General features: G+C 47.8%; 11 protein-coding genes across 11 annotated transcripts; 5 read left to right on the top strand and 6 right to left on the bottom strand.

The window, feature by feature from the left end:
* Positions 1-571: 571 nt before the first annotated feature.
* BDW43DRAFT_303549 (NADP-dependent oxidoreductase domain-containing protein) lies at positions 572-1,915 on the bottom strand (the record flags this gene model as incomplete). The annotated part of the gene is made up of 4 exons (XM_032045433.1): positions 572-646; positions 693-1,027; positions 1,402-1,657; positions 1,736-1,915. The coding sequence occupies 4 exons, from the start codon at positions 1,913-1,915 to the stop codon at positions 572-574; spliced, it is 846 nt and encodes a 281-aa protein (XP_031895818.1).
* A 178-nt stretch (positions 1,916-2,093) lies between these two features.
* Positions 2,094-4,040, bottom strand: BDW43DRAFT_322514 (MFS maltose permease MalP). Its single transcript, XM_032049569.1, has one exon. It carries the CDS (start codon positions 3,816-3,818, stop codon positions 2,199-2,201), a length of 1,620 nt encoding a protein of 539 aa, XP_031895817.1. The 5' UTR covers positions 3,819-4,040; the 3' UTR covers positions 2,094-2,198.
* Positions 4,041-4,930: 890 nt separating this feature from the next.
* BDW43DRAFT_303546 (glycoside hydrolase superfamily) lies at positions 4,931-8,297 on the top strand (the record flags this gene model as incomplete). Its single annotated transcript, XM_032045432.1, has 2 exons — positions 4,931-6,641; positions 6,898-8,297. The coding sequence occupies 2 exons, from the start codon at positions 4,931-4,933 to the stop codon at positions 8,295-8,297; spliced, it is 3,111 nt and encodes a 1,036-aa protein (XP_031895816.1).
* Positions 8,298-8,459: 162 nt separating this feature from the next.
* BDW43DRAFT_199717 (uncharacterized protein) lies at positions 8,460-9,315 on the bottom strand. Its single transcript, XM_032039127.1, has 2 exons — positions 9,203-9,315; positions 8,460-9,153 (listed from the first exon to the last, which is right to left on the bottom strand). The coding sequence occupies exons 1-2, from the start codon at positions 9,245-9,247 to the stop codon at positions 8,620-8,622; spliced, it is 579 nt and encodes a 192-aa protein (XP_031895815.1). The 5' UTR covers positions 9,248-9,315; the 3' UTR covers positions 8,460-8,619.
* Positions 9,316-9,890: 575 nt separating this feature from the next.
* Positions 9,891-10,880, top strand: BDW43DRAFT_322506 (uncharacterized protein; the record flags this gene model as incomplete). The annotated part of the gene is made up of 4 exons (XM_032049568.1): positions 9,891-10,213; positions 10,280-10,465; positions 10,525-10,683; positions 10,736-10,880. Exons 1-4 carry the CDS (start codon positions 9,972-9,974, stop codon positions 10,878-10,880), a joined length of 732 nt encoding a protein of 243 aa, XP_031895814.1. The 5' UTR covers positions 9,891-9,971.
* Positions 10,881-14,176: 3,296 nt separating this feature from the next.
* Positions 14,177-15,941, bottom strand: BDW43DRAFT_289891 (cytochrome P450; the record flags this gene model as incomplete). The annotated part of the gene is made up of 2 exons (XM_032043447.1): positions 14,646-15,941; positions 14,177-14,595 (listed from the first exon to the last, which is right to left on the bottom strand). Exons 1-2 carry the CDS (start codon positions 15,757-15,759, stop codon positions 14,180-14,182), a joined length of 1,530 nt encoding a protein of 509 aa, XP_031895813.1. The 5' UTR covers positions 15,760-15,941.
* Positions 15,942-16,107: 166 nt separating this feature from the next.
* BDW43DRAFT_303542 (pyridoxal phosphate-dependent transferase) lies at positions 16,108-18,192 on the bottom strand (the record flags this gene model as incomplete). Its single annotated transcript, XM_032045431.1, has 5 exons — positions 16,108-16,124; positions 16,605-17,260; positions 17,315-17,790; positions 17,881-17,885; positions 18,102-18,192. The coding sequence occupies 5 exons, from the start codon at positions 18,190-18,192 to the stop codon at positions 16,108-16,110; spliced, it is 1,245 nt and encodes a 414-aa protein (XP_031895812.1).
* A 358-nt stretch (positions 18,193-18,550) lies between these two features.
* Positions 18,551-20,077, top strand: BDW43DRAFT_315473 (putative MFS monocarboxylate transporter; the record flags this gene model as incomplete). The annotated part of the gene is made up of 4 exons (XM_032048067.1): positions 18,551-18,734; positions 18,784-18,881; positions 18,936-19,196; positions 19,286-20,077. 4 exons carry the CDS (start codon positions 18,551-18,553, stop codon positions 20,075-20,077), a joined length of 1,335 nt encoding a protein of 444 aa, XP_031895811.1.
* A 485-nt stretch (positions 20,078-20,562) lies between these two features.
* Positions 20,563-21,235, bottom strand: BDW43DRAFT_315472 (actin-binding ADF family protein; the record flags this gene model as incomplete). Its single annotated transcript, XM_032048066.1, has 4 exons — positions 20,563-20,697; positions 20,765-21,065; positions 21,145-21,155; positions 21,230-21,235. 4 exons carry the CDS (start codon positions 21,233-21,235, stop codon positions 20,563-20,565), a joined length of 453 nt encoding a protein of 150 aa, XP_031895810.1.
* Positions 21,236-21,766: 531 nt separating this feature from the next.
* BDW43DRAFT_315471 (actin) lies at positions 21,767-23,339 on the top strand (the record flags this gene model as incomplete). The annotated part of the gene is made up of 6 exons (XM_032048065.1): positions 21,767-21,782; positions 21,890-21,920; positions 21,995-22,050; positions 22,111-22,141; positions 22,261-23,032; positions 23,109-23,339. 6 exons carry the CDS (start codon positions 21,767-21,769, stop codon positions 23,337-23,339), a joined length of 1,137 nt encoding a protein of 378 aa, XP_031895809.1.
* A 453-nt stretch (positions 23,340-23,792) lies between these two features.
* Positions 23,793-26,249, top strand: BDW43DRAFT_322503 (transcription factor domain-containing protein; the record flags this gene model as incomplete). Its single annotated transcript, XM_032049567.1, has 9 exons — positions 23,793-23,861; positions 23,922-23,945; positions 24,001-24,134; positions 24,179-24,603; positions 24,651-24,946; positions 25,027-25,461; positions 25,516-25,754; positions 25,805-26,137; positions 26,222-26,249. The coding sequence occupies 9 exons, from the start codon at positions 23,793-23,795 to the stop codon at positions 26,247-26,249; spliced, it is 1,983 nt and encodes a 660-aa protein (XP_031895808.1).
* Positions 26,250-26,455: the final 206 nt, after the last annotated feature.

Raw genomic sequence — 26,455 nt, 5'->3', positions numbered from 1 at the left:
GGATTGTGAATGAGAAGATATGTATAGGACTTCCCTCTTCCTCACCCAGCTAGAAAAAAGCTTCTTTAAGCATCCTGACAATTAGAGCCGGTATATGGCTTATATCCAGCCAGTAGAGTATAATTATCATAACTTTCAAAACATAAAAAGTAACATACAACAGCTGGGATTCGCTGGTGGTCACCCACCCAACTACTAACCAGCCGGCGTGTGGCTTAAGTACGGCTGAGCGGACGGGAAGCCCTGTTCTCCACACCCTATGGTCGTATGTATCAGTTTCTCAAAGACAGAAGATTATATACTTCTATTTAGATCTGGAAATAGGAAGATACCTAAATCAAGCACAAAGGAGGGCTTACATCAATGGAATGAAAACTATATGATATCGATTAGTATTATTCGCTTTAGCATTATATACAGCTATACTCCTGGAACTAGTTGCCACAGCGCCGTCTATTACCTCCAAAGATTATGCATTCTTTGAGCTGGAGAAATGGGCTGTGATCCCTCCATCCACTCAAAGGCCCTAAGGGACTTAGTCAACCACACATCAGCAGGGCCATAGCCGCCTTCAAGAGGCATCACTCGTGAATAGGGTCCCGCTGAGGAAAGTATGCGGGAAGCCTAGATCAAACGTGTACGCCGCCTCAATCAATCTTGTCAATTTCTTCCGTCGTCAAAAAGATTCCAACCGCGGGTATAACCCATTTGATATGATTAAGCTTCCTAGCACCGATAATAGGAAATACATATGGCGTTCTGTGGAGAACATATGCCAGGGCTACTTGAAGAAGCTCTACTCCTTTTAGCCTCCACGACAACTTCCAAGACGCGAGGAACCTTTTATCCCGGTCAGATAGTGGAATGGAATTCCGTCCATCATGGCTCTTCTCGTGCGCCTTGAATCCGGCCTCAGTCTGGAAGCGGTCTTGGTTCAGAACTCCGTCAGGACATAGGCCTATTCCTTCGTCACGGCACATAGGGATGATGTCTCTTTCGAAGTCACGCAGCGAAGCATTCCAGATTCCTTGTATTGGAGTGCGGGATTCCGTATTTCCTAGTAATCTACCGCTGAATTCTAATGGGTACAAATGATGAATTGATGAGGTCTAATTCCTGATCTAGTGGTAAAATGAGCTATATATATAGGCTTTAAGATGATCACTAAATCATGCGATATCATGATGATACAGGATGATGATATATGATGATCATGGCCTAGAATAGCAATCGAGGCGCTATTCTATATGGAGTAGGGTGGTGGCTGATGGTGGAGCTTTAGTGGTAATTTCGGTTGACACCTTGGTACACAGTAAACCGTCGCAGGTTATGGTCGCGAGTGTATTGATTGGCCTTAGCAGCCACCCATGCGAGAGTACCTAAGACACCTAAGTAAATGACCTTTCCCGGAGGTGACATGGTCCTTTAGGCTGTGCATCAACTCCGGAATGGAGACCGTATAGTCCCACGAGTGTATATAAAATAGATCAATGTAAGTCGTCTGGAGTTTGCGAAGTGATGCTTCCAACGAGACTCGCATGGACTTGGTTCCGTTTCCGCCGCAGTTGGCGTGGATTATGTCTTTGTGGAGACCCCGGTAACCCGCTGTGTATTTGGCGGCAATCACCATCGTATCCCGGTTATTTCTTGATGCGAGCTACTCGCGCAGCTAGGTCTCCGATTGCTCCTCTCGGTATGCGTTGGCGGTGTCGATGAAGTTCCCGCCCTGACTGACGAAGTAGTCAAGGATTTCAATGGCGTCGTCTTTGCTGCATACTCCGTATTGCTTTTTCCCGGCGGTTCCAAATGTCCTGGCTCCTAGGCACAGAGGGGGATCTCTGACTGATGCTGATGGCGCCAGCTGGCGGCACCGATTGAGATCAAGCCACGACCCGAATGATATAAACGAGAGCATCCATCTGCAACTACGGGTGACTCAAAACGAAATCCAAAAGCTGTACCGCCATGCTAATTTAATGAGTTCAAAGGTTTCCATGGTTTGAGCAAGGCTATATCATATGTCCGAGAGACTTTTCAGATTCGACAAGTTGTTTTCCCAAAGCCGAGGAGGAACGGAACCAGGTATAGACATCTGAGAAGTCGATAGCAAAAAAAGAATAGTGTAGCATAAACTCCGTATGTGACAACACCACTTGCTCCTTATTATATTAATCCCAACTGAATACCCAAAACCAAACTTAAACCTTCACCATATCATCCTTCCCCTCGCCCTGCGAATCCTCCAACCCAGTCTTAGCAGAGGCAAACTCCCTCGTCCTGACCCCTCTCTCAAACAACAGATCCAACTCAGCATACGACCGTCCTTTAGGCTCTGGCAGGCGGAAAAACGACCACGTCAAGCAGCAAACGCATAGCGCACCCCAGAAGAAACCAGATTTTCCACGCCAGTTCCAAGCGTCGACGTTCAGCATATATGGAATGATGATTCCAGTGATGAGGTTGAGGATATTGTAGACGTTTCGGGCGAGCACCACGGTCTTTGTACGTAGCCTGGAGGATGGGATTTCGGAGACGAGAGCGAAGCAGACGGGTCCGATGGAGGAGTCGTAGATAAAGGTGTATACGAGTAGCATGGAGCCGGTAGCCCAGGAGATGGCAGGTGTGGACGGGGCGATCGAGACGAAACCGATCGTGAATAGCACAATGGCTAGGATGGATAGACCGCCGACGTAGAGGGTGCGACGGCCGAAATACGACATCGCCGTCCAGGAGACGAATGTTCCCACCACGCCCAGAGCATATTGCACGAGTGACATGGTGAAGGACTGCGACACGGCGAGGCCCGCGCGCTGGTAGAAGACGGTGGAGTAGCCCATCAGGCCTGCGCCGCACAGACACTGCGCCGCCCATACACAGCAGGAGATTTCGGTTCGGCGCAAGTCGCTTTTCTTGAAGCAGTCAAGGTATGAAGTACCGGTTTCGGTGCGTCGCTCGAGCGCGTCGGTGTATACGATCATAGAGACGGTCTCTTCGGCGTTGAAGTCTGCGTTAGCGCTGGTCAGTCGTTTCAGAGCCTTGACGGCGTCTTCACGGCGGTCTCGTCGAACGAGCCACCAGGGGCTCTCGGGGGCTAGAAACACCCCGATGAAAATGGGGACAGGCCAGATCCATTGCAGAGCGAAGGGGATGCGGTATGCCCATTGATCACTGCGACCGGCGAGCCCCTTCAGCACACCAGAGGCGAGCAATTGGCCTAGCACCCAGCAGAGATTGACATAGGTGGTGAGGTATGCGCGCAACGCTACGGGGCACACCTCCGATGCGTATGTCACGACGAGGGTTTGATACACACCAAGGGGGATGCCCATAAAGAGCTCGCCGACAACTAGAGTTTGGATATTGGGTGCAAAGAACAGAATGAAAACGAAACCAACGGTGGCGGCAAGACATGCCATCAGGGTCTTTCGGTATCCAAAGCGCTCTGAGACAAGTCCGTTGAGGAAAAGTCCGATAATCTGGCCGCAGGCCATCGCGTTGTTTATACCTGCTTGCCACCTGGCTTCGAGCCCATATGTTCCGTCAGACATGAGACCTCCGTATTTTTCGTTGAATGCCGGAAATGCGAGGAAAGAACCGATGAGGACCACATCGTAGCCTTCCATGATAATGGCACAGGAGAACAGAAGAGACCACCCCACGGCCTTGGGATACAGCTTGAGCGCTTGCCATAGAGTCATCTCATGTTCTTTCGCGATGGCTGCCTGTGCCTCGCTACTGTTGGGGAGGTCGAGGGTATCATGGCTAGGCGGGTTGTCATTCTCAATATGTTCAGACATGGCGGCCTTCTCTGGGGCCATCTTGAGCAAGGAATGCAACAGATCAAGTAGGGGTTATCGCGAATGGAGTGTGGACAATTGTGTGCAAAGTGAAGGCACATACAGGGTTTTTATAGAAGCCGGCCACAGGAATCAGACCACGACCAATGGGGCAATATATGTACTTAACCTGGTCTATACGAGCATGAACATTCCCCTAGTCCGCATGATTCCCTGTTGCATCCTAGCCAGCATGCAGGTGCTGTGCAGGAGAGAAGGTTTTCCCCAGATTCTCTTGGGTGGATCCCCCCGGATTTTTGACGGCCAAAGTGGGAGATGTGATTGGCTGGATGTCGGGCCGGAAAGAATCAGAAGGTAATGGAAGAATTGACTTCAGTTCTAATTTAAGCTTGTTTTCCCACATAGAATCATTCTTAGCAAGGCTCAAGGAGAATTGTTCTATTCATGCAATGCTAACTCCAAGTCATATACATGCCACTGGAGTGTACTCTTTGCAGACGCCCACACATCCAGTACTGTAAATGGCAAATGATCAGACATGCTGTGGTACCATTAGTTAGGGGCAATCGAACAAGCGGCATAGGTGGGTCAGGCTCTTGATCTAGGGTCAACTCTGTCACAGTGTTGGCAGCAGGCCTTACGTTCCATTGGCTCAATGTCGGGCCGCATTCTCGGCGGCGCGTATTAATGCGGAGAACCCTAACTGCAGCCGGTTTAGTCTTGTCTCCTGGCCATGTTGGCTGATACGGGATGAGCTATATGCACATGTGCATAATATGTTTAGTGCCTCCATAGGAAAAATGCAGCATTTGAAATCAACTCAACAACGGTCAAGTGGGGGGGCGGGGGCATGGTGATGTGGGATTGAAGCTTGAGCCGGATGGACACCGCATGGGCCTCTGATGCAGGAGCTATATCTGCTCGGGCCGACATTGCGTCAATCAGGAGCATCTATCGTATGGGTGGATCGACATCGTGCATGCCAGCTGTTATCGGAGGGTGTGCGGGTGCCGTGGCTTCACCGCATACCAAGGTAGTTATATATCTTTCCTTTCCATCAAGTTTGTTCTCGCGAGAAAATTTCTCCTTCCTACCATCCTCTCTTCGTCTCCTATACACTACACCCCTTGAACATGTCTCCAGCTCCTGTCGGTGAGAAATGGTGGAAAAACTCCATTATCTACCAGATCTACCCTGCCAGTTTTAAAGACTCCAACAATGACGGCATCGGCGATATTCCTGGTATCATCTCCTCCCTCGACTACATCACCAGCCTCGGGGTAGATGTGATCTGGATCTCACCCATGTATGACAGTCCCCAATATGACATGGGATATGATGTTGCCGACTATGAGAGTGTCTACCCACCATACGGAACAGTCCAGGACATGGAAGATCTCATCGACGAGTGCCACCGGCGCGGGCTGCGCATCATCCTGGACCTGGTGGTCAACCACACCTCACACGAGCACAAGTGGTTCAAGGAATCGCGGTCATCAAAATCAAATCCCAAGCGGGATTGGTACATTTGGAAGCCTGCAAAATACGATGCCAGTGGAGCCCGCAAGCCCCCCAACAACTGGCGCAGTATCTTCGGCGGAAGTGCTTGGGAATGGGACGAAGCAACCCAAGAATATTATCTCCATTTGTTTTGCACGGAACAGCCAGATCTTAACTGGGAGAACCCAGAGACCCGCCGTGCGATCTATGATTCGGCTATGGAGTTCTGGCTGCAGAAGGGTGTCGACGGATTCCGGGTGGACACAGTGAACATGTACAGCAAGCACCCTGCGTACCCAGATGCGCCTGTCCTTGATCCCAAGTCTGACACACAGATGTCGCCATCGTTATTCTGCAATGGACCTCGTATTCACGAATACCTCGGTGAGATGAATGAGGTACTTGCAAAGTATGACGCTATGACGGTGGGAGAACTGCCAAATACGCACACCGTCGATGGCATTCTGCGGTATGTGTCAGCGGCGCAGAACCAGCTCAATATGGTCTTTCAATTTGATGTGGTGGACCTCGGACAAGGGAAAGACTACAAGTTCTTGACTACGCTGCCGGGCTGGACGCTGCGGGAACTCAAGGCCGCTATCAAGGGTACTCAAGATATCATGAAGGGGACAGACGGCTGGTCCACGGTGTTCATGGAGAACCACGACCAGGGTCGGTCCATCTCTCGCTTTGGTTCCGAGAAGACCCCAGAATTGAGAGTCACATCGGCGAAGATGCTTGCAATCATGCAGGGCACGTTGTCAGGCACTCAATTTATCTACCAAGGCCAGGAAATTGGCATGGTCAATGCGCCGGAGAGCTGGACCATCGACGAGTATAAAGATGTCGACAGCTCAAACTACTACCAAATGGTGCAGAAGGTATCAAATAATGACCCGGTGGAGCTGGAAACTGCTATGAAGTCACTCCAGCGTTTCGCAAGAGACCATGCCCGGCTTCCTATGCAGTGGAGCGCCGAGGCTAATGGTGGATTCTCTTCCTCGTCGGAAAAGACATGGATGCGTGTGCACGATAACTACCCCGAGATAAATGTGAAAGTGCAGGAGAACGATGAGACTTCTGTCTTGTCGTTCTGGAAACAGGTTATTCAGCTGCGTAAAGAATACGCCGACCTCTTAGTCTTCGGGGATTTTGAGATCCTGGACGAGCAAAATGAGAAGGTGTTCACCTATGTCAAGCGAGGGCTGAGGAATTCGGTTTTGGTAGTATTGAACTTCTCAGAGGATACGCTGAAATTCGAGAAGCCTGCCGCTGTGCAAGATCAGAAGGTGTTGCTGCGTAACGTTGAAGGGGATTTGGGCAATTTGCAGCCATTTGAGGGACGTGTGCTTTTGTTCTAGTTGATAGAGATAATGATTTTGGTAGAGGCCTCGGACTGAATACATGATTTTATTCCTTCCCTCCTTTGGAATATGAAAAGAAATTAAAAAATTGATCCAAGTAAAAGAGTGCCTCAGGCCATTGCCAAGGCGCCAAGGCACGAGATCAATCATAAACCTGGGGTAAAACAGGCGGGGGCTCACGATGTCTCTTCCCACCGACATCGCGCGCTTAGATTGATACATTTATCACTGTAAAGCCATGGAGGATCGCCGTCGGCCCCGAGTATCCAAGGCATGTGACGCTTGTGGGCGCAGGAAAGTCCGCTGTAATGGCCAGCAACGATGCCAGCAATGTGAGCACCTGGGCCTAGTTTGCACATACACCGATAATCGACTTGCGCGATCGAGGAAGCATGCGCTACGTCGAGGAGAAATCATCTCGAAGCATAGAATTAAGTCGTCGTCAAAGCCACTTCTCGCTCCAGCTTTATCCTCAGTTTCAACCTCATACTTTGAAAGCCTGGTCCCGGAATACATGCATTTCGTATATCCATTCAACCCCATCATGACCGACGACGAGTTACAAGATGCAATCAGCAAAATGGACTCGGACGGAGAGAATGCGGCATTCGTATACGCATTCGCTGCGGCGACCATTGACCTGACTCAATCCAATCACCCCACGTCAAGCGCCTCAACCCAAATCACCCAGCTCGTCAACCAATCTATCAAAACCCAGCCGCCAATGCTCCTTGGATTTCGGCCGTCCATCCTGCGCACAATGACCAACATCTTCATCCAGATGTGCTTTATGAGCCTTGGCCAATACGATCTAGGCTTTATATATTTGCGCGAAGCCATCGCCATGATCCACCTCCTGCGCATCGAGGACAAGACCGTCCTCGGACGTCTCCACCCCACAGAACGAGCCCGACGCCAACGTCTCTACTGGTTGTGCTTCATCCATGAACGATTCATGTCGGTCGTCCACTTCTCTCCCGCAACCCTGTCCCCCCATGCCTCCTTCCCAGAGGTTGACCCCAACCTACCCCCCGGTATCTCCCAGGGCTGGACCCAAGTCATCAAGACCTTCCTCCTCCTCGAACCAACCTTCATCAACCTCTGGATCGGCGATAGAAGCCAAGTATCTGCTAAATGGGTAGAGCAAAAACACCGCGAGCTAGACGACGCCCGCTGGGAACTCGAAGTCTCGATGTTATCCGAGACGCAGCAAGCAGATCTCGTCATCACCAGACAATGGATGCGTACTCTTCTCTGGCAAATGGCCATGTCCAACTGGCTTTTATCCTCTCGTGCTCCCTGTCCTTCACTGTCCCTTGAACTCCCGCTCCGACTATCCAGCCAGCTGAGACAATTCCTGACTAAGATCTCGCAGAACACGATCCGCGTGCACGGGTCTTCGATCCTCAACAAGCTACTGGAGATTATTAATACGATCGCTGATGTAGTTATTCATCTTCCGCAGGCAACGCTAGAGCAGACGACTAGTCGGATTGGGGATATTGTGTTTATGAAGAGCGTGGTGTTTTCGTTTCATAATTTGCAGCAGATGTCGAGGGATATTCTCGTTGAGAAGTTTTGTTTGATTAGGGATCGCTTTCCGGGGATTGAGGCTGCTTGTCAGTTGACTATTTAGTTGGCTTGATGGTTCATATCACTTAATGAATTGTTTTAGTAGCCTGATGGAGATTAACTGAAGTAGGTTTTGACTGTTGTGTAGAACGAGGGTGAAAACTGAATGAGTGATAAGAAGCGAAGGGGTAAAGAGAAATTGCGATGGAAGTGGTTAAAACCATCTCTCGATGCAGGAATCCTAGAAGGGAATTTTATTGAACGCTAAAAGGCTCCAACCCCAAATTATTGTGTGCTTTCTGAGTGGGCGGACATTCAAAACTAGGCAGCTTGCGAGAGATATAGCACAATAAAACCAAGAAGTGCTCGAGACCCGATCATACCGTTTAAGCCTTTGGATCTTCAATCTCCCCATCAATGATCTTTTCTGGAGTCTCCGTCTGTAAAACACCATCCGAGCTGATATACTCAGGCCTAGAATATATCTCAATAGCATCTTCTCCGACGCTGCTGATAGTATTCCAGAATGTCCAAGCCGACCGAAAAGGCACCCTCCACTTCCACCAAATCGTATCACCAGAAACCTCCGCAGGCCCCGGAATCGGATTCGGACCCCAGCTTGACCTTTCGTAGGAGTAGTGCAGGACCACTGTGTTCTGGGAACGGGATTCATCATCAAGCACCGCGATCCATGAGTCAGAGATGCTGGTTGTCTGGGAGTCAGTGTGTTTGTCTAAGCGGGCTTGGAAGAATTCGCGCAACTCGGTGTCGCGTTTGCCCTCGAAACCGGTGTCGAAGTCATGGATCAGAGGTTCCGTATTCCATTCGTCTAGGGTTTCCTGATCGGGGGTGCGGACTAGGCTGAAGAAGTTGAATGCACCGTCCGGTAGAGCACATTCTTGCATGAGCCTGTTGATTGTCTGGGTTCGTTTAGTAAGTGGCTTATGAGCGTTGTATGGGGTTACATACACTAGCGGGGACTTTTGAAGTGCAGAAGAGGAGAACAGCAGACATGGTGTACGCTGGCGCTTTGTCTAGTGACTGAAGTGGTAATTGAAGACGTCCTGGCGCATAAGATGGATAAATGTAGGAACATATAAGAAAGACTGGGGCTGAATGGATCAGCTGAAAAACGATAGTGCCTGATCGACCGGGCACCCCGCTTTCTACCCCACGGGTTTGGGTTTAGTAAGTGCATTGGCTCCCGCAGTAGCCCTAACCAGACGAAAGAAACGATAGGGAGCATCCCTAGCCCAGTGTGACCAGTTGGGGCTGTTCTTCAGCTGAGCATGCAGGAATAGCACTCAATCACACAACGCCTCGATTTAGTTGGTTCTATTCTGTATAATGTTGTTGCTTATTCTGTGTAACGCTCAATTCCACCACTCATATTACAAGACTCCTCATTCCCCGTCGCTTACTTGTGCCTCTTTCATTGGCACATAGCCTTGGCACTTGAATAAGCTGACAGTGCATGCATTTGCCTGAGGATCTATTCCGTTCACGATAATATCAGCGTTACATCCAGCCCCTGGGGGCATAGGTTGCCTCCTCGTGATTCCAGCCGTAATCTGTTATTGGTGGGTTCGATATGTGGAAATATGCAAGGCAATGCGGCCGGAGGAGGAGGAGTGTATGCCTCTTGAAGATAAAAGGCACAGAACCGCCGTCATTCAGGAGAAGAGAAACTGTTCATGCGATATCGCTTGAGTAGGATTGCTCAGACTTTGTTCCGAAAATGCAGATCATCAACTCCCTCCTGGTCTTGGCGCTTTATGCGGTTGGTATCCAACAAGCACTAGCTGTGCCTGTTAACCCTGAGCCCGAAGCTGCCGGTGAGAGTAATGCCGTCCTTGCAACTGGCAGCGGCGATAGTCAAAGCGACCCCATCAAGGCCAACCTGGAGATCAAGGGCCAGAGTGCCCTGCCATTTGACGTCGACTGCTGGGCTATTCTCTGCAAGGGCGCCCCAAATGTCTTGTAAGCCCCTATGTGCTATGCCTTTTGACTTCAATCGGCATCTCTTACATATAACCCGCCCTCCAGACAGCGAGTGAATGAAAAGACGAAGAATGGTAACCGCGACCGGAGCGGCGCGAACAAAGGACCGTTCAAAGATCCTGCGAAATGGGGCATCAAAGGCCTCCCAGCCAAGAATCCATCCTGGAGCACACAGGAATTCAAGTCGCCTGAGGAGTATGCGTTTGCGTCCTCTCTTCAGGGTGGAACTGGGTAAGCTAGACCTCTTACCATTGCAGCTCAATGTGATAGCTGACTCCATTGCTACAAAGCGCCGTCCTCGCGCCTGTCAACCTCGCCGCTCAGAACTCTCAGGGTGGTATTCTCAACGGATTCTACTCAGCGAACAAAGTCAAGCAGTTTGATCCCAGCAAGCCTAGCGAGACAAAAGGCACCTGGTTCCAGATCACCAAATTCACTGGCGCTGCGGGGTAAGAACACCCATTAATCGCAGTTGGCGGTATTTTACTAACAAGATGGTAGCCCTTATTGCAAAGCTCTTGGGAACAATGACAAAGCTGTTTGCGCTAAGAACCACAATGCTGCAGGGGACTGGGGCTACGACCCGGCCAACTGGGCATACACATATGACCAGAGCAACAACAAGTTTAAGTATGTTGGTAAGTAGGCAGGTAAGCTCCCGGCCAATCTTATCAGAGGATATGCACCTGCTCGGAAAATCTTTGTTAGTCTTTAGATGTTTAAAGAGTCCGATTCCATGTTCAATGCATGGTTGTATAGCGCAAAGTATAACAAATGCCACTTTCATCCTCCGCTGTCAACTTCCATATTTTATTTTCCAATATACTCTCTATCTCCTTATGCTCTAGTAGGACTAAATAAGTGAGGAAATCATGGAGGAAAAAAGACTCGTTTGATGCTTCTCTCATATTAGGCACTAAGACTCGAGCTCGGTTTCAGCTCCATGATCTACACAGGTCTTCCAAATTAGTATATGATGGCCTGCAACAAATTATGGGATCCTGTGCACGCTAGCATATGAGTCTATCAACGAAAAACTGGGATAACTGCCCTAAATGGACACACTTTAGCTCAATCTATGATATGATACCAAAGGTATGGCACAATACTTGCTCATGGGATAATCTATATCCAACCCCCAAAGTCAAGGTACACTTTTGCCCACTCTGCATAATGAGACTTAACACGAAAGCGTAATGGAATTTGCTATACATCAGTTAAAACAACAATAGTTTGCTATCCCGGCTACCAACGCGATATTCCCCAGCCAAATCCTCCCAGCTTCACCTCCCATTAACCTCTCGCCTAACTGTCCAGTGGCAAGCTAATACGTCCTATTTCCTTACCCTAGTCCATGTTCCAGCTACTTAACGAATGGTATATACGCATATACTATGAACACATCTTGCGCGAGGCGAGCATTGTCGACATCGTCGGCAATGCCTTTGGTACCCATTTTCGCTCACTTGCTCGAGAAGTTCGGGTACTCGCTCTGCCGAATTATCACGGCATATTAGCCTTTGATCAGTACAGAAGGTATGTCGTTCACCTCACTTTCATAATCGAGAGTGGGTACATCATTGGCCAGGTCCCCATCGGACCTTTTTACAAACAGGGGATAAGAGTCTGTGGGCACATCCTGCATCGGTGGCACATTTCTTCACGGTGGTGGAGGGGATACTGTGTGATTAACCTTTGTGAAGCTGCTCTGGATAATAGGACAAGGGGAACTTGCTCTTACTATCGCCGTTGCCAGTGTCTGGGATGGGTGCGAGGCACGCAACTTGGGTTGCACAGGAGAAGGGACAGAATGATGAACTTCATTTTGATGTAGGAGAGCTTCAGTGTCTGTGAGTGTTACATTGGGGAGTATCCGTTGGACGGTAGCTAAGATGAAGAGGGTTGAGGTTGTAGGGGGGTAAGATTCATCTGTATCTTAGTGGTCAATCATGACGTGAATCAATATACCCTCATTAGGATCCTAATATCCCAGAAATGTCTGATTCACAGCTCACAGTCGTTTAAATTCTAAGGTAGCCTCACTCCTGGTAACACAATATATTGATTCCATTTTGCTTATTCCTACTAAACGGGTGAAATATTGTCTTGTCTTCTTCAATCAACCACATGAGGGAGAGTAACTTGGCCGGAGGTAGTGACTTGCAGTAATCCATCCACCACACTATGTTGTGATTTTGTATTATCCAACAGATTCAGATCCTTGATTCTGAAAGACACTTATGCATAACGATGTGCTTATGAGTGGGTTACCAAACGCACTCCCATGGGGCCTTTACCTGGAAGGCTTCCACGTGGTCAGGGTCTATAGAATACGCGGATATCCACTGATTAGTCAATCTCGCGATACCTCATGCTCGGACTATCAACTGGTTCCGCTCCGAGATTCTGCTCAATACTGTAGGTACGGCGGACTGAATCGAGCAATTGGCCAAAATGAAATTTTACCAAGGTTACCAACGGCCACGCACACTGACAATTCCCCAAACTAGTATAGTGTTATTACACCACCAATATCACTGTCCCGGCCAATATCTCACCAGCTGCCTTAGTTCTTATCTTGATGCATTTTTTATGAGCATGTTCTTAGTGAAGTGTAAGAAGAAAAAGTAAGTCTGTTTTCTTCTAGCCAGAGAAAGTATTTTCAGTGTAAGAGTAAGAATATATATCAAGGGTATCTACTATTCAGGGTAGAAGTCCTGTCAACTAGGTAAGGATATGTGGGCTAGAAGGGAGAGAAAGATCAAAGACAGGCAGTAGATACTATTCAGACAGAAGACTAATTCTTGATCTTCTACTACTACTAACAATTCGCTAATTTATAGCTGAAGACTCTATATATAAAGAGTTCAGATTTCCCGTTAAAAACCAAACTGTTAATGGCCTGATGTTCCTTATTAGTGGCTGATTGCCCATGTACCTGCGTTAGGGTATCCTGTATGGCTATCAGACTAAATCACTATTCAATCAGTGATATTAGATTTAAGAAAGATTCTGAATTCTTTAGGTATAGAGTCTTTAGCTATAAATTAGTGAATTATTAGTAATAGTAGAAGATCAAGAATCAGTCTTCTGTCTAAATAGTATCTACTGCCTATCTTTAACCTCTCTCTTTCTTTTAGTCTATGTATCCTTATCTAGTTGACAGGTTCTCTACTCTAAATAGTAGATACCCGTAACAAGTATAGTACAATTATATTAGTTATAAACTAAAGATCAGTTAACTACAAAAAGCTAAATAACTATTTACTTAGTAGTAAATTGGTTATATAGAAAGAAAGATTTGTTTGGCGTGGCAATTAAGATTTCGCCAAGGTTCCGGTAAAAAATCCATTTTGGCCAATTGCTTGATTCAGTCCGCCGTAGTAGGCGGTAAAGGATCTACAAACTGGACTCCTCCGTATTGTGGATGGATAGTCAAATCTTCTGTGTATTATTGGCACAGATGCATAAGTCAAAGTCTAAAGACTCGCTCTGCCGAACAAAGTCACCGAAAAGCCTTGTTTTGTTCCTAAAGGCATCTTCTACCTTGGCAATGTAACCTGGACATTTACGGCCATTTATTTAGGTCCACAGCACGGAGTTCTCCGTGTTTGCATGGATCTGGCTGAATATTCAGACAATATTTAGGCGTATGGGACAACTCTATCTTTTCTGAAGGTACTCAATGTTACAGAAAATGTTGTTTACTATCTAACATATGTCTTTCTTTTTATATAAAGAAAGTACTTCGTTTAGTGTAATTATAAATATCTGATCACTTTGACACATGCATGGTGTGAATATATAGAGTCATGACAAGTCGTCCATATCCAAGCTCAACAACCTTAAACTAAAGACATAGGTATAAATGATGCATGGTCTCATCGCTAGAAGGAAAACAAACAATAACAACAACAATAATAAAAAAAAAAAAAAAAAAAAAACCTAATGTCTGAAACTGACCTTGGTTCCATTTCTCGAGCACAGCGTTAAGGTCAGGTTCTCTTCCCACGGGCCAGGATCCCGACTTTCGAGAACCGAAAATTGTTGTGCAAGACGCACGGTGACGTAGCCAGCCTCGGTGAGCGCATATTGCTGGCCCACACAGATACGCGGGCCTCCATTGAAGGGAAGGTACTCCCATCCCGGTCGCAGATCGACCCAGCGCTCTGGCCGATACTCATTCGAATCAGGCCCGTAGAAGTCTTCACGACGGTGCATTGAATATACGCTGTACGCGACGATGGAACCCTTAGGGACAAAGACGGGTGCTTGGCCATCCGGACCGCCGCCGACAGGGAGGACGGTATCGTTCACGGCGAAGCGGGCGTTCGAAGGGACAACCGGGTGAAGACGAAGAGCTGACCTGTTAGTTTGATAGATAGAGTAGAGATCCATATGGAAAGCTTACATTCGTTCATGCAGTATTTGAGATATGTGAGATTGCGCAATTGCTCATAGGTGGGAGCGCGCCCTTCCAGCGAGGCGACCTCTTCGCGCAGCTTTTTCCAGATACGGGGGTTCTTCGCTAGCATGAAGAACATGTTACTGAGCAAGGACGCCGTGGTATCCCGGCCGGCGAGGAGCACGTTCATCAACTCGTCACGAATCCGCGTGCGATCACCAGTCTGTTGCGCTAAGCCTTGGAGAAACAGATACCTCTGCTTTTTGTCGTCCGCCGCCGAGGCCTTCTCCTCGTCATAGATGGCACGGTATCTCAAGGCCTTTTCCACATACTGTTCGACCAGTCCATGGCACACCCGGTTGCACCGTTCCGCCTTGCGATCTCGGAAAAGGTGTCTCAGCGGGCCCAAACGGGTACTCGTCGCGATAGCGTCCTGCGCGTAATTGAAGGAGCTGGCGAAGTCATTTTCGTCCGTCTCGACGCCCGACAGACGCTTCCTAAGGGTCTGGACGCTATGGCCGAACAGGAATTCCGTCGCGGAGTCAATCGTATAACAGAAGAACAACTCCTGCATATCGACCGTGGCGCCATCGGTAGGGATTAAGGCCAACAGATCACCCATGAGCTCCTCGAAAATATCCAGATGGGCGACCTGATCCTTGACGAAGTTGGGACGAATCATGGCGCGCGAGTGCGCCCAGTGTTCCCCGTCCGTGGTGAAAATGCCATGGCCGAGCAGGGGGCCGAATGCATGAATGCGGTTTCCGAGCCCGTAGTCCTTGAATTTGAGGGACAAGATGGTCTTTACGTTCTGGGGTTCGCGAGTGACGATGATCGGGGTCCGCAGACGTCGGGCACGAAAGGTGTTTCCATACTTGTGGAAGCGGGACAGACCGCGCTCAAGTAAGATGTGTTTTTTGGCCGCGTCGATATTCTCCCGGATGTTGTCGAGTCCTAGGAAGGGGTCCTTGGAAACGATCACGTGGACCGGCTGACAGTGGTTGGCGCGGGCAATGCGATATTGTTTATACTTCCGCTGAAGGGCCGTGATGGTATATAGAAGGAAGACCACCGCGCTTGCAAGTAGCGCCACAGGGTAGCGAGAGGTATCCAGAAGCATGCTGATTTGTGGTTTTGGCTGGGGGTCAAGGAGAGGGACGGTGGTGGGGAAGGTCTATCCCAATATATAACTCAATGTAGACAAAGGGATCGAGGGGGGAGGGCCTGCACCTGATACTACTAGTAATACTACCTATTATATGTCGCGTGTGCCTATCAGGGAGACGAATATGACCCATTACGTCTCGAAACAATTGCCGAATTCCAACTATGGTCGGGGTACCCGCACGATGGAGAAAAACGACCGAGGCTAAAGATAGCCTACATTATATCATAATCATTTTCGCAAGGTTTACCGAATGGGAGTAAGTCCATTTTCCCATCTTGTGCCGTCTCTACGGTTCAGTGGCTAGAATGTTAGGTAACCTGAAAATCACTCCCCTACGACCCCATTGTTCCATTTAGAGGTGTTCTCGGGATTCCTTAGTATGTTTCTGGAATGTCACTTATTATATCTATTACCCTTTTCGGGCAATACCCTGTCAACCTTTTCAGGAGGCAAATACTACTACTACTACTACTACCACCACCACCACTACGAATAATGAAAATAGATGAAAATAGTTAAAAAAAAAGAAAAAGAGAAAATATGAAAGGCTAGTGTCATACCCAGCAACAACATAACGCTCACATTTGAAACTCTACTTCTAGTCTCCAACTCTCTAGTCATTCGGTCTAAGCAAAAATATAAGCTCCGTCCCCCACTTCGGTGTTCGGTTACTCGTCAAATCCTTTACCGTGACTTAAGTGAAGAAGAGATGCTGTGCCCCAGTCAGGTGCCCGTGTGGCGCGCAGCTCTCAAGCATTCCCCGATTGGGTTTAGTCCCGATAGTCGGCCTTGCCGACTCTCTTCCACCAAACCTTTCAGCACTTCTCCGAGCCACTCAAAGTCCTTTTTCTCTAAATAAACTTGGGCACTGAGACGGGTCCACAACCAATCTCCATGCTGGAAAATCGGTACAAAAGTTCTGAACTCATCTTTCAAAGTCATCTGTAAGAAATTCACGACCTTGCTGACATCATCGGCGGACACCGGAGGGTAAGGTGACGATGATGTTTCGTCTCCTTGGTGACCAATGGCAATCGGTAATCGGACAGTGGACATTCCGCAGCGACGGATTTCGCTCCTTTCCCCGGACCGAAGTCCAGGCTCCTGGAGAACATTGGTGCCTAAAGCAGCTGCAACAATATCGCCGCCCTCATTGGCGAGCTCTTCAAGATATTTAAAGATCGCGTCATCTCCGCCACACACGTCGGTACGGAAGCGGATAGCGTCTGGGACAGTCAAGTAAGCCGCATCATCACTCGTAGCCACAAACTGGAAGAGCTCTTCAAAAGCGCTCCGATTGCTGCCAACGGGGGTCAGGATATTGGGCTTGTCAGACGTGGACAGTTGGGGATCCGCTATAAATCCCCAGGAAGTCGGCAGAGTTGTGCGGATCAGATGTTGATTGCGCAAGGGAACGTAAAGGACTGCACAACCACGGGGGACGTAGAGCCATCTGCATAACCTCATTAGCTTGCGAGGTATCTCTCAAGAGGAGACGGGCCTGTACTTGTGCAAATTACTTGTAAAGAAATCCGGCTGTAACTCATTCAGGTCCAAGGGAATGTGTCCGATTCCATGCGCCCCATCGATGAGGCTGAAGATCCCTTCGTCCTTGCAGACTCTAGTCAACTCCTCAAAGGGAAATCGCATGCCCGGAAGACTCGTCACAGTGTCGAATACGGCCACTTTCACGTTCAACCCTTCCGACCGAGCTTGTTCAACGATACCTCTGAACTTCTGCACAAGGGTCTTGTGGCTGACGGGACAAGTATAATCGACCTTCCTTGCCCGAAGGGGTGTGGTTTCAGTCAACGAAGTAATTGTCTTCTCGACTGCTCCATATGTAGTTGCGAAGTAAATAAGGACATCTCCCTCCTTGTAGCTAAGATTCCGAAGGACCGTGTTAACCCCAGTGGTAGCGTTCTTCACCAAGACCACTTCTTGTACGGGGACATTCAGAACCTTGGCGGTTGCGACACGCGACTTATCAATCAATTCGCCTTGTGTGTGACGAATGAAAGGGTCAGGGGTTGCCTCAATTTCATCCTGATACTTCCGGAGCGCATATTTTACTTGCGCTGGATATGTACCAAAGGATCCTAGTATATATGGTATAAGCATCATGGATATTCTGCTGCAACGGGAGTGAAACGCAAGGATAGATAAATGAACAATAACAAAAACAAAAGTCTCTTTGTAACTCCATTTCAAGAGGGGAAATATTTGGAGGGTAAAAGGCATATAATATAATCCATGGGTGCGTAATAAACATGAGCATATATCGATTGACATACCGTGGTTCAGATTTTTATATTTGGGGTCAAATAAGAAATGCTTCAGCATAGGAGCTCCGAATGGAGTTGGATCATACGACGGAGATGTCATTGTAATGATTTTGTACCTCACTATCCAATTAATAGAGTGAGTTGAACGTACCAATATGAATTATATAGTAACTACCTCGTTGAATACTTAGTAAGTATCCGATGACTCGCATTTGAAGAAAACAGAATGCGTGAGTCACTCCACCAATTGGAGTGGAAAGGTCAAGCGTTAGACCCACTTCCCACGCCCTTTTGAAATGACACAAAGACACCATTCCTGAATAGGAAATGCTACTTGTTCGATGGTCTGTGCACATGACCTCCAATTGGAACTTCAACTTTGGACTTGTTCACCCATCTCACTGTGTGCGTCTTGTACAGACAAGTAGCAAGTATTACCAATCTAAGTGATGGTTAATATGGAATTGGAAACACGGCATCCTGCGATACAGGAGGATACGACCAGGTCAAATCTCCTAGCTGATAGTTCCTCATACCCGTCCGACGACCAACATAATGAGCTGCAACTGCCTCCGGTGGATGGTGGTAAAGATGCATGGCTGTTCTTGGCTGCGAGCTTCGTCATTGAAGCTCTTGTTTGGGGTTAGATTCCAAGATCCTACTCTAGATCGCTTTCTTATAGTTCGCCCAGGCTTCTCCTTCTCCTACGGAATTTTTCAGGACTACTACAGCACCCACGAGCCTTTCAAAAGTTCAGGAAATATTGCCATGATTGGTACATGCATGATGGTGTGCTAGTGTTCACATTCGCTGATGAAGTTGCCTAGCCTAACTTTATTCTAGGGCGTAAACTATATGATATCCCCTTTGACATTCGTCCTATTACAGGGATTTCCCACTCTGAAGCGGTGGTCATCTCCTTTCGGCTTTGTTGTTATGTGCCTAGCCCTCGCATTGAGCTCTTTTGCATCTAACACCACCCATCTTATCCTGACCCAGGGTATCGCCTACGGGATTGGAGGAAACTTTGCTTATTCACCTTTAATCATCTTCATGAACGAATGGTTTGTGCACAAAAGAGGTCTTGCTTTTGGAACCATGTGGGTAAGTAATCTCTGATTAAATTGCCATTTTGAGTGTAGATTATTTATCCTGACCGTGCGGCTCATTGACACTGACGCTTCCACATCTAGGCTGGCACCGGATTATCAGGAGTGGTGCTGCCTCTGGTACTCCAATGGCTCTTGAACGCTTATGGTCATAAGACCACCCTTCGCATCTGGGCTGTGGTTTTGTTTTTGATGGCTGCCCCGCTTCTCTACTATGTAAAGCCCAGGTTGCCCATTTCCCGTGCATCCAATGTCCGAGCATTCGACATGAGCTTCCTTTGGAAGCATACTTTCCTCATCTTCCAGATGGGTAATATCGTCGAAGCCCTGGGATACTTCCTGCCGACGATTTACCTGCCGACTATCGCACGCACCCTGGGCGCCAACAGTGTTCTAGCGTCTTTGACTGTCATTTTGTGCAATCTTGCATCAGTCTTTGGATGTATCGCCATGGGCCATCTCGTGGATCGATACCATGCGACGACCTGCATATTAGTATCTACAATAGGCAGTACTATTGCCGTATTCTTACTCTGGGGGTTTTCCGTGTCGTTGGCGCCCCTTTACGCGTTTTGTGTTGTTTACGGCCTTTTCGCCGGATCATTCACCTCTACCTGGCCGGCAATCATGAACGAGGTGGTGAAGAAAAGTCAACTAGCGGATCCCTCAATTGTCTTCGGTTTCTTAGCAACTGGCAGAGGGATTGGCAACGTTGTCAGTGGGCCTTTGAGTGACGCATTGATCAAAGGGTCATGGGGCTTTAACTCTTCTGCGTTTGCATATGGAACCACGTACGGCACTCTTATCATCTTTACGGGAATAACTGCCCTATTTGGTGGAATGAGCATAATAGGAAGGCCTCTGAAACTGACATAGGGTACCACGTCGGAGGCGCCTAGGGATATCTTATGTGGTGTGCGAGAGTAACCCAAAAGTAATGCTTGGTGGGTTCACTTACAGATTTTAAACAGCTAGAACTATGTATTGCCAATGGCCCGTGGAGAATTATATAACGTCCAATATATATATGTGCTGCCTACGAGCGAGTCTATTGCTGCCAACTGAAAGCAACGCTTGTACGACACCAACAACCACCATACAGTATATACGCTAGGCATAATGCAATTGCCATTTAAATCATATCCTGTGCGATTTGCTGCTCATCGGCGTCTTCAGGACTAGATATAGCGAAGCCGTGGATATGACAGTCTCTCAAAAGCACAAAGCTCAAATTGCGATATTCTAATATGGCAATTCGCCGACAACAATCGTGAATTAAAGTAAGTGACCGTAGTCTGCGATCGTGGTGCAACTTAGATACACACAGGCTAAAGATCGTGTTGTTCTTCAACGAAGTTATCTCATGCCTTTCCGCCACTGGCCACGCTTAATACAATCTTCCATTCAACCTCGTCCGGTGTATCGGCATGGATAGATAGCTTAACATCAAGGGCGTTCCTCAGCTGCTCTTTGGTGCTTGCATAAAGCATGCACAGCTGTAAGTTCTGCTTAGCATTTTGAACATGAAGTTGAAGTACACTCAAATAGGAATACCGGACATACTTTGAGAGGCGTGTTGCTCGGGACCCAACTGATAAACACTGTTCTGCACCTCTTGCCATCCTCTCCTAAGTCATATTCGACATCATAAACTGCATAGCGCGGGACTGGCTGGCCACGGACATCCACAGCGGAGCACAGTGTGTGACGGAAGATTTCAAAGTCCTTTTCCGTAGAAGATTCTTCCACTAAAACAGTTGTTTGGTCGTCAGAGATCCGGTAAATAACAAACTGAGGCTTCTTGGCACCTCTTCCGGAGTGGAGTTGTTTATAGGCGACGAGGCATTCATCCGCTATGGAGACACTATCGATAGCTTAGCTAGCAAAAACGCAAGGAAGATCTCATATGGGCAAGGGAGGAACTGAATTATCTCGCGGCATACCCCGACGGCGTCTAGCATACAGTTAAGTTAGATCGATAGAATTATGTACACGAATGCCCCCAAGATCAGGACGAGAGATACATACCGACATATTGAGCGTGGAAAATGGAGATGGAATGGAGACTAAGATAGAGCTTGACTTGCATTACTGAAGTCATCATATTTATTCATTTATATATCGACCTTTGTTAGGCTGCCCCATTTCATAGAAAATGAATGCCTAAGCTTGCCCGTCCGGATAGCCGGGGCCGCGCAATCTGGGATACCGAGTCGCTATAACCCTAGATCATCTGGAGAACGACGCGCAATCAAATTCAATAAGACTTGGTTGCCTGAGATGTCGTTGCGCATCCAAATTTGTCGTCGGTAAGTCACTGTTTTTTGTAGGATAAAAGCTTTGAGCTGCCTAAGATAAAGTACACCACTTAGGCAATGATGATATTTTATCTATAAGTATCGGAGACGCCTGTATCGGGTGCAATTATTTATCGCATCTCTACACAATATAAACTCTCAAAAGCAGCTGCGGTTCTCTCGATATTTGATCAATCATTGTGCTTGGACTGGCTCTATATTCTCAATCTTGATTTGCGTGTCTTTACTACGCTTAGGTTACGCAGTCATGGCCATCATGGAAGGTAAGCTATATCATATGTTCTTTTCTACGACTTACAATCCCTCAATATGACTCCATTTGTACCAGTTGGCTATTTACACATCGCTAACCTGACACATGATAATGTAGACGACGTTGCAGCCATCGTTATTGACAATGGGTATGAGGCGCACATCTCCTCAGTTGTCCAGCAGGAGAATTGTTGCTAAATGCTAATACACCCTCTACTTGCAGTTCGGGAATGTGCAAAGCCGGTTTCGCTGGCGATGATGCTCCCCGCGCCGTGTTTCGTCAGTAAATCCATAAGTCCTTTTCCATTCAAGGGGGGGGAAACTGACAATCTGGGCCAGCTTCGATTATTGGCCGTCCCCGTCATCAGGGGTAATACCTCCTTGTCTTTCGTCCAAACAAGCACAATCTTTAAAGCATGGCTAGCATGGCTTAATTAGTTCTTCTGTTGAAGATAAGAAGCAATAATCGGATGTCTAACACTTCTACAGGGTCATAATTGGCATGGGCCAAAAGGACTCCTACGTCGGTGACGAAGCCCAATCTAAACGTGGTGTTCTATCACTCAATTACCCCATTGATCACGGAATTGTTACCAACTGGGACGATATGGAGAAGATCTGGCATCATACCTATTTCAACGAGCTCCGTGTGGCGCCTGAGGAACACCCCGTCCTCCTGACAGAGGCCCCTATTAACCCTAAATCTAATAGGGAAAAGATGACCCAGATTGTGTTCGAGACTTTCAATGTGCCTGCCTTCTATGTCTCTATCCAAGCTGTGCTGTCTTTGTACGCTTCCGGCCGTACTACGGGCATTGTCCTCGATTCCGGCGACGGCGTTACGCATGTAGTGCCCATCTACGAAGGTTTCTCTATGCCTCACGCCATCGATCGCGTTGACATGGCTGGCCGTGACCTGACCGGCTACCTGATGAGAATCCTGGCCGAACGTGGCCACAGCTTCACTACATCCGCCGAGCACGAGATCGTCCGCGATATCAAAGAGAAGCTCTGCTACGTTGCTCTTGACTTTGAGCAGGAGATCCAGGCCGCAGCCCAGAGTTCCAGTATCGAAATATCATACGAGCTTCCCGATGGACAGGTTATCACGATTGGAAATGAGCGATTCCGAGCACCAGAGGCTTTGTTTAGACCTAGCCTACTCGGGCTCGAGAGAGGCGGTATCCACGAGACTACATTCAACTCGATCCAGAAATGCGACGTCGACGTTCGCAAGGACTTGTATGGTAATATTGTCATTGTATGTAATCTCTCTCTTGATTTTATGTTAATGAGTAACTGGCATTCAACTAATATTTCTTCTTCTTGTCTGCTAGTCTGGTGGTACTACGCTTTACCCTGGGATTGCAGATCGACTACAGAAAGAGCTCACTAATATGGCTCCTACGTCGATGAAAATCAAGGTGATCGCCCCGCCTGAGCGGAAGTACTCGGTCTGGATTGGAGGGTCGATTCTGGCTTCACTCTCTACGTTCCAGCAGATGTGGATTTCCAAACAGGAATATGATGAAAGCGGGCCTTCTATTGTGCATCGGAAAGCTTTTTAAATGCTTTCTTGCGACAGGTATAAGAGGTATAGGGGAGATATGGTAACAAGGCCAAAGGAATCCGATCGCACAGAGGACGGTGGAGTAAGTAACCGGGTAGAGTTGGTACTTCTACTGTGCACTTCTGGAAATGTACCAAGTTAATCGATTGTAGGAATTGTGAGAAGGACTAGTCATTCCTCAGAACTGTAGTTGCCTAGCTAACGAAGATAAACGTAAGAAGATTCACTCAAGAGTTAGGATAGTTACATACCAACTATGCCATTGTTATTATTCTCAATAATGTTAATATTAGTTAGGGCTGAGGACATCGGTTCAACCAATAGACAAAGGCTAGCGGAAGGCCGGATGCCGCGGGCCCGGGTGTCCGGCGGATTCATCTTCATCTTCTCTCATTCCCCCATTTCTCCATTGCCCCAAATCTATGGTGAAATATCTACGTATAGTGAGCCAATGACACGACCGGACAGAAGAGAGACAATCCAGGCTAGGCGGCACCGACTTTCGGTGACTCCTCGTGCAGTATGACCTATGCCGCCGACAAATTTGTCCGACCCGGGCCGTAGCTAACTGTATTTGCAGTGCGAAGGATGTAAGATACGGAAGGTAGTGGATTCCTGAATGCACTCCAACTCCCCGAATCTAATGGCGGTCATTTTAGATCCGCTGTGATCGCACCGATCCCTGTTCAAACTGTCAATCCTCTGGTATCACGTGCGAGAAGGCCAGCTCTCATACCAGGTCGGAAACTCGTCCCAGACCGGCGCGAGATCTGTACGCCTGCCTCGCATCACTGTCCAAATAGATCAGACCATATCTAAGACCTGACCACTTTCCAGGGAGGAACAGATTAAAGCTCTCGAAGAACGGCTCAGCTCACTCGAACACCAGCTGAGTACGCAGGGTGGTATATCAGAGCATCGGAGACATGCAGCGGTGCAGGATGAAGTTCGCGCCGGGAGTGAGAAAGTTGTACCGCAACTAACGGGCCCTGCTCCTCTATTCGAGGGTATCTCCTCATTCACCACTCAATCTATTATAGCAAGCGATGTGGCTCAGAACACAGCCAACTCGGAAGGCGCCGGAGAACGTTCAGACTTTAAGTCATCCTTGAACCACCTAAGACTATTGCTCCCGACACCCGCCCTATCGGCATCGCCAGAGGAGTATCGAATGTCTCGAGCTCCTGCGGCACAGTCTGTACCTTCGGTGGACCATTTGCTCCCGCTTGATCTGGTCATAGCTCTTTTGCAAGAGATAAAGAGTAAGCACTTGATATTAGAGTTTTATCCCTGATACTAACGTCTGTAGCTAATCGCCCCATCTTTCTTTGCTCTTATGCAATAAACAACCATGTCTTGGTTGAGCGACTCTGCCAGAGGGTCTATTTCCCGACAGAACCGATTTCAACGGGCCACCTGGCTAGCATGTACGGAATTCTCCTTCCTATCCTGAAGGAATTTACAATCCTTCAAAATCCTTTGTGTCAGAGATTTGATCTTAAAGCGTACGCTACCAGATGCGGGCAGGACTTCAATAACCTGGTAGAATCATACGATGTTATGGCAGTTCCTAGCTTGGAAAATATATTCGCGCTAACTATGGGCGTAAGTCGGCACCGCACCATGCCTACTAGGGAACGAATGGATTTAACTAACGTCTTTTCTTCTTTTGCTGTATCGGCTAGTTCATACAAGCACAAGACGCAACCAAACCCTTGCTATGCTGCACTTTCATATCTGCAGCTGCCAGTCATTGCCAGATGCTTGGATACCATCGCGAGGTAGTATATCGTAATGATCAAACTGGGAACTCAGAAAACATGCGGCGACTATTTTGGACTACATACGTCTTTGAAAAACATATGTCCCTGTCCTTTGGACGGGCGTCGAATATGCAGGACTTTGATATCGACGCACAGTACCCGGCTATTTCCAATGACCTTGCCATTCGACCGTGGGATGAGTCGTTTGTCATGGGCATTCGACTAGCCAAGATCCAGGGCGAGATATATGACAGCCTCTACTCCGCGAAAGCTTCCCAGGCATCTCATCCTGAGCGCATGAAACGAGTACACCAACTAGCAGCTGACATTCAGCAGTGGTACGTCGAGTTTAAAGAGGTAAAGAAATCCATTACCCTAACTGCAATCTATGGCAATAACGTTTGTGTCTAGATTGATGCTAGTAAAGTAAACAATCACCGCATATACAAATTCACCAGAGAGAGCTGGGACATAATGTATTACTCGACATTCACGTCTCTTTTGCGTGCACCGATTACATCTGGCGCTGCATGTGCAGAGATTAGCTCACAGTGCTTTCAAGTTGCGCGCCTCAGTTTACAGAGTCACTTACGCTGTTTTGGAAGCTTTCGGAGCTCCGACTGTCACTCAAATGCCGATTACGCTAATTGGTCTGCTCCCAATGATTCTTTGTATCTCAAGTGGTAGCTAATATCTCTAGGGTTCTACTCTTTTCCTCATTTACCCCATTCATCGTTATATTTCTGCACGCTATCGCAGCAACCAGCTCGGAAGATATCCAACTTCTTGAAGAGGTAGTAGGAAGCCTAGAGCACATTCGACGTGTATCACCTAGCTCAGAACGCCTCTATCAGGTCTGTTCCACCTTCCTGCAAATCGCAAGAGTACTGGTTGAAACAAGACATTCATGTGTTGGGACATACAATCAGCTAGAAGACAGCCTACAGTTCGCGGCCGATACAGGCCCGGCATCGATTTTCGAAGATGACTCATTGCAGGATCTGTTCGGAATGGAAACCTCAGATCACATACCGTACAAAGCGGGCCATGACGTGTCTGTGATTTTTGATTCCTGGGCAGCTGGATTGCCCGCGGGAATTAATTTATTTGGGGGTAGTGCTGGGGGTAGTGCTGGGGGTATCTAAAGTGATGGAAAATTTACTATTTATTGGCAGAAAATTAAACACGCCACAACCTACAATATTAACTCTTTGTTTCTGTGGCAGCCTCTATAAAATAGTACTAACTCTGACATGACTGTAATTGATCTTATGGTTGGATATTTATATGTGATTGCTCACGTTGTGTTATTTGACTGAAGTATATACTCCGCCGGATTAGAAGCTGCCAC

The sequence above is a fragment of the Aspergillus alliaceus genome (genome assembly GCF_009176365.1).
Source record: "Aspergillus alliaceus strain CBS 536.65 unplaced genomic scaffold BDW43scaffold_58, whole genome shotgun sequence".
Lineage (NCBI taxonomy): Eukaryota > Fungi > Ascomycota > Eurotiomycetes > Eurotiales > Aspergillaceae > Aspergillus > Aspergillus alliaceus.
This window is presented reverse-complemented; position numbering and strand designations above follow the sequence as displayed.